Source organism: Mugil cephalus, chromosome 15 (genome assembly GCF_022458985.1).
Source record: "Mugil cephalus isolate CIBA_MC_2020 chromosome 15, CIBA_Mcephalus_1.1, whole genome shotgun sequence".
Lineage (NCBI taxonomy): Eukaryota > Metazoa > Chordata > Actinopteri > Mugiliformes > Mugilidae > Mugil > Mugil cephalus.
The window spans coordinates 19,581,926-19,595,037 of NC_061784.1; the positions used below are offsets into that span (position 1 = coordinate 19,581,926).

Here is a 13,112-nt window from a genome sequence, read left to right on the forward strand (position 1 = left end):
ATAATTAGACGTCGCTGTATCATTTAAATGAGGAGACGGCCACAGAGGAGTTTTACACAGAGACGGTTTTTTTATTAGCCCCGAACCGATCAGCTGAGACGCGTCAGTCCGGACCAGGACAGACGACCAGACGTTAGCTCCGACACAGAAAATGTAACATCTACACTCACGCACACACACGCACTCCACGTTAACCATTTCTATTCATACATATACTGTACTGTAGTTATACAACTCAGGGTGGTGCGGTCCAGTGTAACTATGCAAAAGTGACGCAGCCAAACACAGATAAGAGCCAGAGAGTTTAGGTTTTTTTTTTTAAACGGGCCAACGCTGCCGACTCCTCGCGTTGTTCTGAAGCAACATGATTCCAGCTGTTCGAACTCAGAAGACACGTTTAAGGTCAAGTGACGTCTCCTACTTCCAGCCCGAAGAAGCGCGATGAAGTAAGGCAGACAAAGAGGAACCGTTTCTGCTGGGTAAAGGTGGGGAAAGGTGCTTTTATGATTCTCTTCTGGGGGGGGTTTGTCTCAGGAGTTGGGAGGAGTCTGGCTGAGCAGCTACCCACCTCTCAAACACAAACACACACTCACACTCCAGCTGATGAGACGTTTAAGCGCTGCTCAGGGCGTCCACACCGGGCAGGACTTTACCTGAGGACGCAAAGAGAGCGGACGCTTGATGAGAACCACCATAAAAACAATAAAAACAGAAAGTAAACGCGTTAGTGTTTTCCTGTCACTCACCCTCCAGCAGCTCCAGACTGGCGCCGCCTCCTGTGCTCACGTGGCTGACTTTGTCTTCTGTGTCCCACTTGGCGCAGCAGGTGGCAGTGTCGCCCCCACCTGGACAAAACATGCATCATTTAAAATCACTGAAAAAACTACAAAAGTTTTTAAGACAGATGATCAGTGTCAGAGCGTGTGATGGAGCAGGTAATTGGTCATAAGTGCTCCAGGAGAACATCTGGACCATCCTACTGTTTCCTCTATACAGAAGATTTTTTTTTGCCCTTTGATCCAATAACTGATCCTAAAATATTCAGAATCAGCTGATCTGAGTTAAGATCAGATTTTAAAAGATCTTAAATAAATTAAATGTCCTCTTCTTCAGATTCTCCTCTTATCACATTTACACATTTCTGTCTGAAGTTCTTCCACAGCAGACAAGTTTAGATGTGACTTCCTGGTTCTGGTTCTGGTTCTTCTTCATCTGGTTCTCCTTCATCTTCTTCATCATTATCTGGTTCTTCATGTGGTTGTCCATCTTCATCTGGTTCTCCTTCTCCATCTTCTTGATCTGGTTCACCTTCATCTTCACCTCATCAACTTCATTATCTGGTTCTTCATCTTCTTCTTCATTATCTGGTTCTACATCCGGTTGCCCTTCTTCATCCAGTTCTCATTCATCATCTTCTTGATCTGGTTCTCCTTCTCCATCTTCCTCGTCTTCATCTGTTTCATCTTCATCTAGTTCTTCTCCTTCACCTTCCTCATCATCTGGTTCTCCTTCATCTTCTTCATCTGGTTGTCCTGCTTCATCCAGTTCTCATTATTCATCTTCATCTGGTTCTCCTTCATCTTCATTTGATTCTTCTTCTTGTTCTTCTTCTTGTGGTACATCTCGCTCTTCTTTTAATTTTTTTGCAACGTTGACTTTCACCCAAAGGCATTAAGAACTTACAAAACATCAGACTTTGCTGAGGCTTCATCTGATCTGATCAATTTAAAAAGATGAAAATGCCTGAATCGTCCCCGATTCAAACCAGGACATCTCTATGAGGTGGCGCCACATAAACCAGGACTTAAACCCAACCCAGGTGAGTCTAACAACACCCTGTAACTGTGGGTGAGTTTCAGGTGTTTTAGATTTTACAATGAGCTAGAAAACAGACCCCCCCGCCTCCTCTCGTCTTTCTTACCGATGATTGTGATGCAGCCAGATTTGGTGACCTCGACCACTTTGTCCATTAGGTTCTTTGTCCCTTTGGCGAAGTTGTCCCACTCAAACACACCGACTGGACCGTTCCACACGATCTGCTTGGCCCTGGCCACGGCCTCCCCGTAGGCCTTGGAGCTCTCTGGGCCGCAGTCCAAACCCTGGAGGGCAGAGGATTCAGAAACAGACATTTATGAGCTTTGCGTCGTTCAAATCCTCCAAAAAAAAAAAAGTCACGAGTTATAATGAACAAAAATGAGCATAACTTCATTTCAGTTTTTCCTTCTGTGACTAAACTTAAATGCTTTGCTCTCACCATCCAGCCGGCAGGGATGCCAGCGGCGACGGTGGCGGTGCCAGTGGCGGCTTTCTCGTCAAACTTATCGGCGGTGATGAAGTCGACGGGCAGTGTGATCTTGACGCCGTTCTTCTCGGCTTTGGCCATCAGGTCTTTGACGATGCCGGCGCCCTCCTCGTCGTACAGGGAGGTACCGATCTGAGAAGAGAGGAGGCAAGATTCAAAATTATTGTTGTAGTAATAAACTAAATAAACTAAACTAAATACTCTTCTACCGACGTTAAAATTGCTACAGGTACTAAGCCGGTAAAACGTCTTGAACACTGGTGGTTAGTTTATATTATTTATATATTTCAAAATATTTGCTCTGGCCCTGCAGATAGTTTTGTTTCATTCCTGCACGTATCAGTTTTCTGCCTTCACACCAGTACAATAGAGGAACAGATTTTACTTTGTGGACATTCATTGGGATTTGGTTCTGTTGAACAAATAAGGACTGACCCAGGACAGTCTGACACTTATTTTGTACCTTTTGAGATACTGTGTAACAAAATGGTGAATCTTTAAACCTAGAGCACTCATGTTCTATGAGGACTGACCACAGACTGTATAAATAATGCACTTCTTTACATTGGTCAAACTGACGCTATTTTCCCAGAGATATGGGCCGAGCCATCTTGACACTTTGGAGCCAGAGTCCAATCAATACGGTCCCAGAAATGTTGGATTATACACTGTACTTGTTTTTAGCAGTAGAACAGTTTTTTCCAACTCTCACAGTCCCACGTGATCGCTCAATGGTGTGATTGGCATCGCAACAAGTGGTCGCCATCATGTCACATCCTGTTTGTATAGCATCAGATAAGAAAAGCGAAATCCAAAACACGCATCAACATTATATTAATGACCTAAAATGACAGAAGCCATCCTTGAAAAAAGGTGTACTTTAGTGTTTTAGTTCGGCCCAAGTCCATTAACATGTTGGTATACAGTAAAGAGTCTATGACTCTTACTGAGACAGCCATTGGAGAAACAGCAGCCCAGATGTTGCTGCTGCTTGATTTATTGAAGGTGCTACGACGTATTTCAGTCTTAAATTGTTCCTTTAAATTGTTCTGTTTTGGTCTCCACCACCTTTTAGGTTCGTTTCTCTCCGCTATCGGAGCATTGAGGGTAAAATCATTGGGTGTATTTTAGAGATATTAACGTGATTAACGTTCACGTTGTCATCGTCTTCCTCACCTCCATGTTGTTGAGGACTTTGAGGAAGGTGAAGGCCATACCGCCGCCGATGATCATCTCATCGACCTTGTCCAGCATGTTGTTGATCAGCTGAATCTTATCTTTCACCTTCGCTCTGAAATGTACAGAAAAAGGGAAAGAACGTCAGAACAGATAAGAAACGAACATGGAGAGAAAAACAGGAAAAAAAAAACTACTTATATTCTTTCTGCAAATGAAGTAATATCCTAGTCCCAAATTTTGCTCTTTTTCTACCATTTCAGGGCTTCAACCAACAATTGTCTTTATTACTGATCGGTAGATTCATCATCTGGTGAGTTTAAATATTAAAATACTCATCGCAGTTTCCTTTTTCCTTTTTTTCCACTTTACCATCAGAAAAGGTGACTAATTATTTAATCAGGAACTCTATCTCTTAGTGTTATTAACCTCTGCAGCCTTTATTTAATTAATCTACTAATCAAACTGGACTTCCTACATCTTGTTTGATAGTTTTAACACAGAGATGATTCATTTGATTGGTTTTTAACTCCTGTTCTGATGTGATCAATAATTTAGAAATTGAGGGTTTTAATCAAAATTTGCAGTATTTTGCTACGAGATCGATCATTAATCAAAATATCCTCAATTATACAGATGTGGTTAAACTGTTTTAGTGGCGTCTAATGAACCTGGAGCCGTTCACTGTCGTCTAATCATTACACGCCGGTGGTCGATGTTCTACTCGGCTTCACTGATTGACGCCGACTACAAGTGATGGTTGCACAATGCACTCAGACTCCAATGGACTCTGACACGAGGCCAAATCTCACATGTGACTTCAGCCTCAGGTTTCAACCGTCTGTGCTGCAAAAGTCTCAGACTAAAGGCTCATTTATCCATCATACTCTGTAACAACTCCACCCAAACACTAGTCGGCGCTGTTTCTTTTTTACAAGTCGGCTTGATTTTTGTTTTCTGCTTCACAGAAAACGAGTCATATAAATGTATCTCTGAACTTTCTCAGTTAAGCTTTATGATTCTTTATTGATCAAGACAATGAGATACTGTGGCGATCACTGCTTGATAATAAGCCCACACTATAGCTTTAAATCTGTCATAAATCATATGACCGATTGCTACATGCTAACGATATGTGCGACCTCTCATCTCCTGGAACAGAACAATGCTCCCTGACACCACTGATTACATAATGAGCTTATCCTCTATTCCTGGATGGACTAAGAAGAGTGTACTGTGATGATATCTAAACCAACCTCAGATGGTTAAAAATAGAGACGACAAACTCAGATATACAGATACAAGTCTTGTGTTGAAGTATGAAACTTGAACTGGTTCTGCTGAAGTCTGAACGCTCGCTAACAGGTTAAATGTGGATAAAACCCTTTTCAATCTTCAAATTTCACACTGAAATGGAAGATTTGAGGGAAAATAATATAAAATTAGTGTGTTTTTTATTTTTTCCATTAGGTTTTTAAACTGAAGTAAAACTGAATGTTGAGGACTGGGCTGAAATGATGAAAAACAGATCGTACATACGATGACTGGAACCAGACAAATTCAATAGATTGTGGAAAGCTTGGATAAATAACTTTTTTTTTTTAACACCCTGGTTTAATGCCACTGTGATGGCTGCACCCACAACAAAATAAAAAGTCGGTGACCACTCAGCACTGACCCCTTTAGTTTGTAGTTTATTTGTGTTCTCGGTTTGTTTGCTTTAAAAGGTTTTCTTCATTTTACACGTCCCATATAGTTTACAGATAAACTATACACATCACATTTATATGTTATGTTGCAGGTTAACCCGGTTAAATTTTGTGTTTACTTCTATCTCTTTTATAGTTACTGGTGCTGTGGGGTGGTGCTGCACCTGGAGGCTGCTTTTCTGACTGGACTGCACCAACTCCCCAATATTTCTTCTTGTTTTGGTATTTGTTTTTGTTAATTTCTTTGTCTGATTACATTATTATTATTATTATTTTATTTAGATGTTAATTGTTAGTGTATGTGCCCCACTGTGTCTATTCTGAGTTTGTTTCACATAGTCACATCTGCTAATTTGACCTCTTTTATCTGCCCACAACTTAATTACTTCTTTTTGCATTTTGGGTAAATAAAACCCCTTCATCTTTAAACCACCCGAGTATCCTCATGCAGCTCGGTCTCTCACAGCTACAGAAAGTTTAAGTTTCACTGTGAAATATGCATTTATTTGAATGTTGTTGCTTAGTGGGGACAAAACAAGAGAAATGAACCAGTCTCACCCTCCGAGGATGGCCAGGAAGGGCCTCTGGGGCTTCTCCAGAGCCATGGCGAAGTAGTCGAGCTCCTTCTTCATGAGGAAACCAGCAGCTTTCTGGGGCAGATTCACTCCCACCATGGAGCTGGGAGACGGAGAGGAAGGAAATCAACTTACTACACAGAAAATCCCTGAAATATTCTGTATTTTTGTATAAAGCGTCGTCGTGTCCTGCTCACCTGTGGGCTCTGTGAGCCGTACCGAAGGCATCGTTGACGTAAATGTCTCCCAGTTTGGACAGAGACGCCCTGAAGGAGTCAATCTGTTCCTGGGTGGCCTTGGTCTGAGGGTTTAAAAAGACGTAAGAAGATGTAAGCTGCAGAGGAGGCTGCACACTAAATCACCAGCATATTAAATTCAGGCATTGATTAAAGAAGTTCTGTTCATCCTGCTGCATGATTCAAAAAGTTGTTTTTTAATGTCTATTGTGAATTATTATTGTTATAAAAGGTTTCCTAAACCACGTCCCTGTAGAATCAAATCTTTAATAGCATCAAAGCTGCCAAAAATCCAAGAAGAGGAACTAAAATCATCACTGAGGTGTCGTGACGTCACTCAGTAACTGCACCTTAATGAAATTCTTGCTGATGAGCCACCTCACCAGACACCGAACATCATCAACGTTCACTCAGTACGTTGTTGATCAGGTTTCTGCTGCACTTTAAGAGGCAAAGGTCACGACTGCCAGACTGGAGGGTGGTAGAAAAAGGTCACAAGGGCTCTTCAGCGTTGACCAAATGTCAGACAGTCAGATTATAGTCCGGCCTCGACCATTTCAATCCACAGAAAAGTCTCAACTCAAATACAATAACTAGCTGTCCTGTCAGTTTTCAGCGCAAAAGTGACAAATAAACTCATCCTCATGTGTAAAATGCTCGGACTGGCCCTTTAAACGAGATTATTTTTAGCTCCATGCTGAAGATGTTTGTATAATGAACTAAAAATAAAAGAAGGTGTTGGTGTGATACAGTGCAGCACTACAGTAGAAACCAAGCAGCATACCAACCAGGGCTCTCAGGACAGGAAAAGCCCACTGACCTTCAGAATAAATGTCAGCAGGTCAAGACCGCTGCCACCGGAGCGACTGTAACTCGCATCAAACTCAGCTCGACACATTCGGTCTTAAAGTTAAATATCAAACACGGGCTGATCTAATGAGCGGAGGTGCACGGAGAAGATAAAACTCAGTCAATGTGGTTGTTTTAACGTCATTTAAAGCATGTTGTTACAACAAAAACCTGCACTCACAACAATCACAACAAATAAGATGAGGATTTTTCAATTACATCTGCACTCCTTTTCGTAAATTTATTCATTCACACCTTTGAAATGTGAACTGAACCCTTTACTACTTCCCAGTATGAAGTGATAACTTATAACTTAATATATACAGTAGCGTATACATTAAGAGGCACTGGGCAGCCTGAACACTTTCACATATACAAGCAACGTGAGGTTAAGCAAACAGGACCGGACACAGAGTCTCTGCACCACCACTCCCATCTGGACGATGACGTCATCAGACGGTGACGCAGCTGTTTTCAGGGGACACTGCAGAGACAGAGACAGAGACGCTGCAGCTGGAGCGACTCCGGGTTTTTGCTCCAGGTGTCCGAGCATCGTGACAAATCTGTCACCGATCAGCTGCCGTGAACAGTGACCACACGCTGAAAAATATTTAGACCCAAAGTCTGTGGCTTCTGATTGAGCTTCTTCTATTTCTACTTTTATTGCTGTAAAGATGCTGAATATTGGATGAATTTGTAAATTGTCCTGTTCCCAGATTTGACATATCTTTAGTGAGATCTGTGGACATAACAAAACACTGGGACCTGGAACTGTATTGTCCTTCGTTTTCTTAGGAAATGTCCGGTTGATCATTACATGTCTCGTAAAAGTGCTGTTCATCAAATGTAAACACTTTTATAATGTACTTCTAAAAACAAAGGGAAACATTCGGAGAATAACTAGCTGGGAGTGCTGCAAATAAGGTCATGGAGTCATGGAGAATTATTAAAAAAAGTACGTGAGGCTTCAGGTTCTCTTCTGAAGAAGAAATAATGAAAATAAATGTGGCCCCTGATCTAGAATAAATATCCTGTAGACCAACTGATCTTCACGATTCAAGGGAGTCCAGCTCTCGGGAACAGCTTGTAGCTCTTCCTAGCATCCTAGCCTCCCAGATAGTAGTAGCTCTTCTTAGCCTTCCAGGTAATAATAGCTTTTCGTAGCTTCCTACTTTTCCCATTAATATTAGTTCTCCCTAGCCTCCCAGATAATATTAGCGCTTCCTAGCCTCAAAGTTAATAGGAGCTTTTCCTAGCTTTCTAGTTTTCCGGTTAATACTAGCTCTTCCTAGCCTCCCAGATAATATTAGCTCTTCCTAGAATCCCAGATAACAGTAGCTCTTCCTAGTCTCCCAGATAATATTAGCTCTTCCTAGCCTTCCAGCTAATAGTAGTTTTTCATAGCTTCCTAGTCTTCCCATTAATATTAGCTCTCCCTAGCCTCCCAGATAATATTAGCTCTTCCTAGAATCCCAGATAACAGTAGCTCTTCCTAGTCTCCATGATAATATTAGCTCTTCCTAGCCTTCCAGCTAATAGTAGTTTTTCATAGCTTCCTAGTCTTCCCATTAATATTAGCTCTACCTAGCCTCCCAGATAATATTAGCTCTTCCTAGCCTTCCAGCTAATAGTAGTTTTTCATAGCTTCCTAGTCTTCCCATTAATATTAGCTCTACCTAGCCTCCCAGATAATATTAGCTCTTCCTAGCCTTCCAGCTAATAGTAGTTTTTCATAGCTTCCTAGTCTTCCCATTAATATTAGCTCTCCCTAGCCTCCCAGATAATATTAGCTCTCCCTAGCCTCCCAGATAATATTAGCGCTTCCTAGCCTCAAAGTTAATAGGAGCTTTTCCTAGCTTTCTAGTATTCCGGTTAATACTAGCTCTTCCTAGCCTCCCAGATAATATTAGCTCTTCCTAGAATCCCAGATAATATTAGCTCTTCCTAGAATCCCAGATAACAGTAGCTCTTCCTAGTCTCCCAGATAATATTAGCTCTTCCTAGCCTTCCAGCTAATAGTAGTTTTTCATAGCTTCCTAGTCTTCCCATTAATATTAGCTCTCCTAGCCTCCCAGATAATATTAGCTCTTCCTAGAATCCCAGATAACAGTAGCTCTTCCTAGTCTCCATGATAATATTAGCTCTTCCTAGCCTTCCAGCTAATAGTAGTTTTTCATAGCTTCCTAGTCTTCCCATTAATATTAGCTCTCCCTAGCCTCCCAGATAATATTAGCTCTTCCTAGCCTCCCAGCTAATAGTAGCTCTTCCTAGCCTTTCAGCTAATAGTAGCTCTTGCTAGCCTTCCAGCTAATAGTTCTGTCTAGACTTGCATAAATCTAAACTCTGATAATATTGACTGATCGAAGTCTTAATATTTACAGGATAAGAGCATGAAAGACGTCATGTCACGTACTTCCCGTTAATGGACTCAGACTCACCTTGTTCCCAGAGGGGTCTTTGCCTTTTCCCTCCTCGGCGACGTGGAAGCGGAGGTTCTCCAGCAGGATGACGGATCCGGCGGCGGGATTGGCGCAGGCGGCTTCCACCTCTGCACCAACGCAATCCTTCAGGAAGGTGACGTCCCTGCAGAGAAGATGGTTCTTTATTCATTTCATTTTATTTTTTATGAATTAAGACATCATTTTTGTTGTTGTTGTTGTTGTTGTTGCACCTTCTTTGGCATTATGGGGTAAATTTCACTTCTAGAGTTATAAAGTTTGTATCCAACAACTTGGGAAACCAACTTGGGAAACGGGAAACCACTTCTTCATTCCATCAACTCACCTCTTCAGAAGGGTCTTGAGCTCAGCAGCGACTGGCTCCAGAGAGTATTTCTCAGGCACGAAGTTTCCGTCGGGGCGGCCCAAGTGGCTCATCAGCACGACGGACTTGGCCCCGTGGTCCAGGCAGTGTTGGATGGTGGGGACGGCCGCCTTGATCCTGAAAATCAGCAAGGACATGACTCCAGATGAACCCATCCACCAGTTTCACTTTTTCTATTAAGACATCAGACTATTGAGCTGATGTTGATGAGAAATTCAAGCAGTTTTACTTTTAGAATGAGAACAGAAACAGATGGATTTTTTACCTCTGGTTGTTTGTGATGTGCTTGTCCTTCATTGGAACGTTGAAGTCGACTCTGAAAGAGAAGAAATTAAATTAAAAGAAAGAAATCGATCAAGGAGACGTGATTTTGTCTCGTAAAGAAATACAAGTGGTGCATTAACCAGACTCGCATTCTGATAAGAACAGAGTCTACGTCGGGCTATGTGTTCGATGCTAAGCAGGAGGTCGACTCTACCGAGAGTTTATTTTGCACATAAATGAGCGTAATCTAAACAGATGATTTAATGAAAGTGGGCCCACTTAAAGTCAACACAGACATTTCGATTACAGCCTTGTGTTTCTCTGCTGCTCATCCAGCCGTGCAGCGATGCAGGCCTGCAGCTCCAGATCACGCTGCATCCCTCGTACTCCAGTCCGTTACATAACCACCTCCCCCTCCCTCGTCTGAGGACGCACACTCTGTGCACCCGCTGCCATTATAACGGCGACACACTGTAGTCAGCAATCCAGAGGATCAAGAGCAGGACACAGGCGACAATCGTTTAACAACTGCAGTAGTTTTACACTTTTATATTGTTCCACTTTGCTGCTTTACAGCTCAGATCCACGTCTCACTGAGCAAACAGTGGATTCAGACATTTTCTAGCTCGTGAGAACGTGTTGCATAATCCAAGATAATTAAATATTCACTCTCTTGTGGCTCAGTTTGTTGGTCTCCATTTCCCTTTTTAGCTGCTAAATACTCCACTGTGTGCATCAGCTAGCTGCTAGCTGTTAGCTGCTAGCTGCTTCTGACTGCTTATTGGTGCTGAATAAAATGGCGCACTAAGGATTTTAGAGCTCTTATTTTAGTTAAAAACAGCTGGGGCCAAAAACAGAATGATAACGGCGAAACAATGATGATCTGGACCACAGCTGCTTCGATTCATGAGCTGGTAACAGGAGCAGAAACTCAATGGAAGAATCTGGCAAAAGCTGTGAGCTGCTTGAATGCTGATAAAAAGCTCAAAATGGACAATGGAGGAAAGTGGCATTGTGCAAACTGCAGCTCGTATGTCGTAAATTTGGTGAAACTTGCCCCTCTTGGGCAACGGCAAACTCAAGACTGCAAAGAACAATGAATGAAAACATTATCTCCCTCCCTCATTGCTTCATTTAACTTAATCTCGACAGAGACAAAAAACCGAATAACTCCGTTTCTATGAAATGTTTGTACAACGCCAACTCTGACGTGCTACATTTAATGTTGCCACAGGATAAGAAAACTAAAGAAGTGAGGTCCTGGCCTTGGAAAATATTCCTTTAAGGCATTGCAGGTCTCTACAGCAACACCCTGGCTTCCCTCTTTTGAATTCAGCTCCACTTTCCCCTCCGCCTCAATCTGAATCTGGGAGTTTATAAAAACAACTCCAGTACATAGCGGCATGCTAAGACAGGCCCTGGGTGTGATAGGAGTTAAGCCACAGTCTGCCTGTCTGCTTGCAGCGCACTGTTGGTCCACACTAACTTATACGGGGGTGAATTTTGACCTTTTAACACCGAGCAGGGAGGTGAACCTTGTCCTATGCCGACTGCCGTTGCATCACCACGACGAGCAAACCAACGTGGCCCCCTGACATTTCCACACGGGGTGTCGGTTTCAAGTGCACTGCCACGATCGCTGCCTGTCTGCGTTTGTGGGAATATTCAGCGGATATCATACTCAAAAATAAAGAATTTAAAAAGAGGTCATTTAGATGTTTTTTGTCATTATAATAATGGGGCTAGACAGGAAGTGTGCAAAACCTATTTTATTCCCCGATTAGTCCCAAAAAGTAAAGTAAGTAAAGTAAATTTAATGATTATAACTACAGGTGAAAACCATTTTAGATTACAAATTAAATCAAATGCACACCTTTTAGAAATTGTGTGAAATTTAAATGTAAGACGAATAAAGATTAAAATTTAAAAAATAAGAATGCAGGACTAAAACATAGATAAACAAATGAATAAATACGCAGCTCGTTTTAGCAAGATAAAATCTTAATTATTGCACTTAGCTGTGATTTTACTGACTGTTCAGTTAGTAGTTTGTTCTGTAATCAATGTCTCTCCTATATGTGTGTGTATATATATATATATGTATGTTTTCTTTGTTTAATATCCAAGTAAACCATGATGTAAACTGAATATTTAAGAGGTTATTTTCATTGTATTTTGCAAAAGCTGCAAAATATGGCCTCTGGGAAACTGTTGCAGCCACGTTTAAAGACAAATCACATAATTAATCTATTTATTAATCAAAGATGGAAGTATTTCCTGATTTCTAGGATAATTACAGCACATTTCCTGGTAGTTTCCTCACAGTAAACACTAACCTTGAAGCTCTTGGTTCATTTATTCATATTTATTTTAAAGATGATGATATCATTTGCTGATGCAAGTAATAAAAGTATGTTTTTGCTTTAATCCAGGCTGGATTAAGACTCCGGCTCCATCTCTGTTGCTGGTGGTTTCATCCATGCAGCATCTCCCCACTGGCACGTAACGTCAGAAAGGAAAACGTGACAATTTACAAGTTCACTTCCTGTGCTGTACCCAGGGCTCTGAAATGACTCAGACCACGCTACCCATCATCTTCCAGTCTTCAAACGAGCATTATATTAGTATTAATCTAACTTTTAGCTATCCCGGGAAGGCCAGATTTAGCCGTTAGAGGATGTGAGCTACATAGGTAGGTACCGTTAAATAATCCCATTTCCGTATGAGGGATCAGATGCTAAAAGCTAAGCAACAATAAGCGCTCACCTCATGATGACCCTCTTGTCCTTGACGGCCACCTTGTCCAGGGTGAGTTTGTTAGACAGAGACATGTTGCTTGTTTTCTGGGGTTGTTTCGTGCACCTTCCGTTGCTGGTTCTCCTCCGCCTCCTTCGGCTGGTTTAGCTAGGACCGAATGACAGCAGTGACCTTAGCGCAGCGCGGAGGAACAGTGGAGGGGCGGGACTTAGCACACCTCCGGCTGCTGATTGGTCGCTGGAAGAGGATGGCGTGCGATCTGATTGGTTGTTGCTTTTCTTCTGACGTAATCACGTTGCTTCCTGGACTCATGGCTGAACTTCACATTCATTCAAACTTCACATTTACTCAAATAACGACATGTGGGAAATAGTTATTCATATAAGACAAATAAAGAAACAACACATCATATTTTATGATT

The 13,112-nt window shown here is 41.9% G+C and overlaps 1 protein-coding gene across 1 annotated transcript; it reads right to left on the reverse strand.

Annotated features, from left to right (window-relative positions):
- Positions 1–50: 50 nt before the first annotated feature.
- On the reverse strand, positions 51–12,869 carry pgk1 (phosphoglycerate kinase 1). The gene is made up of 11 exons (XM_047607311.1): positions 12,701–12,869; positions 9,936–9,986; positions 9,632–9,787; positions 9,286–9,430; positions 5,960–6,063; positions 5,746–5,865; positions 3,479–3,593; positions 2,255–2,434; positions 1,922–2,099; positions 747–845; positions 51–653 (listed from the first exon to the last, which is right to left on the reverse strand). The coding sequence occupies exons 1-11, from the start codon at positions 12,763–12,765 to the stop codon at positions 613–615; spliced, it is 1,254 nt and encodes a 417-aa protein (XP_047463267.1). The 5' UTR covers positions 12,766–12,869; the 3' UTR covers positions 51–612.
- Between the last annotated feature and the right edge of the window lie 243 nt (positions 12,870–13,112).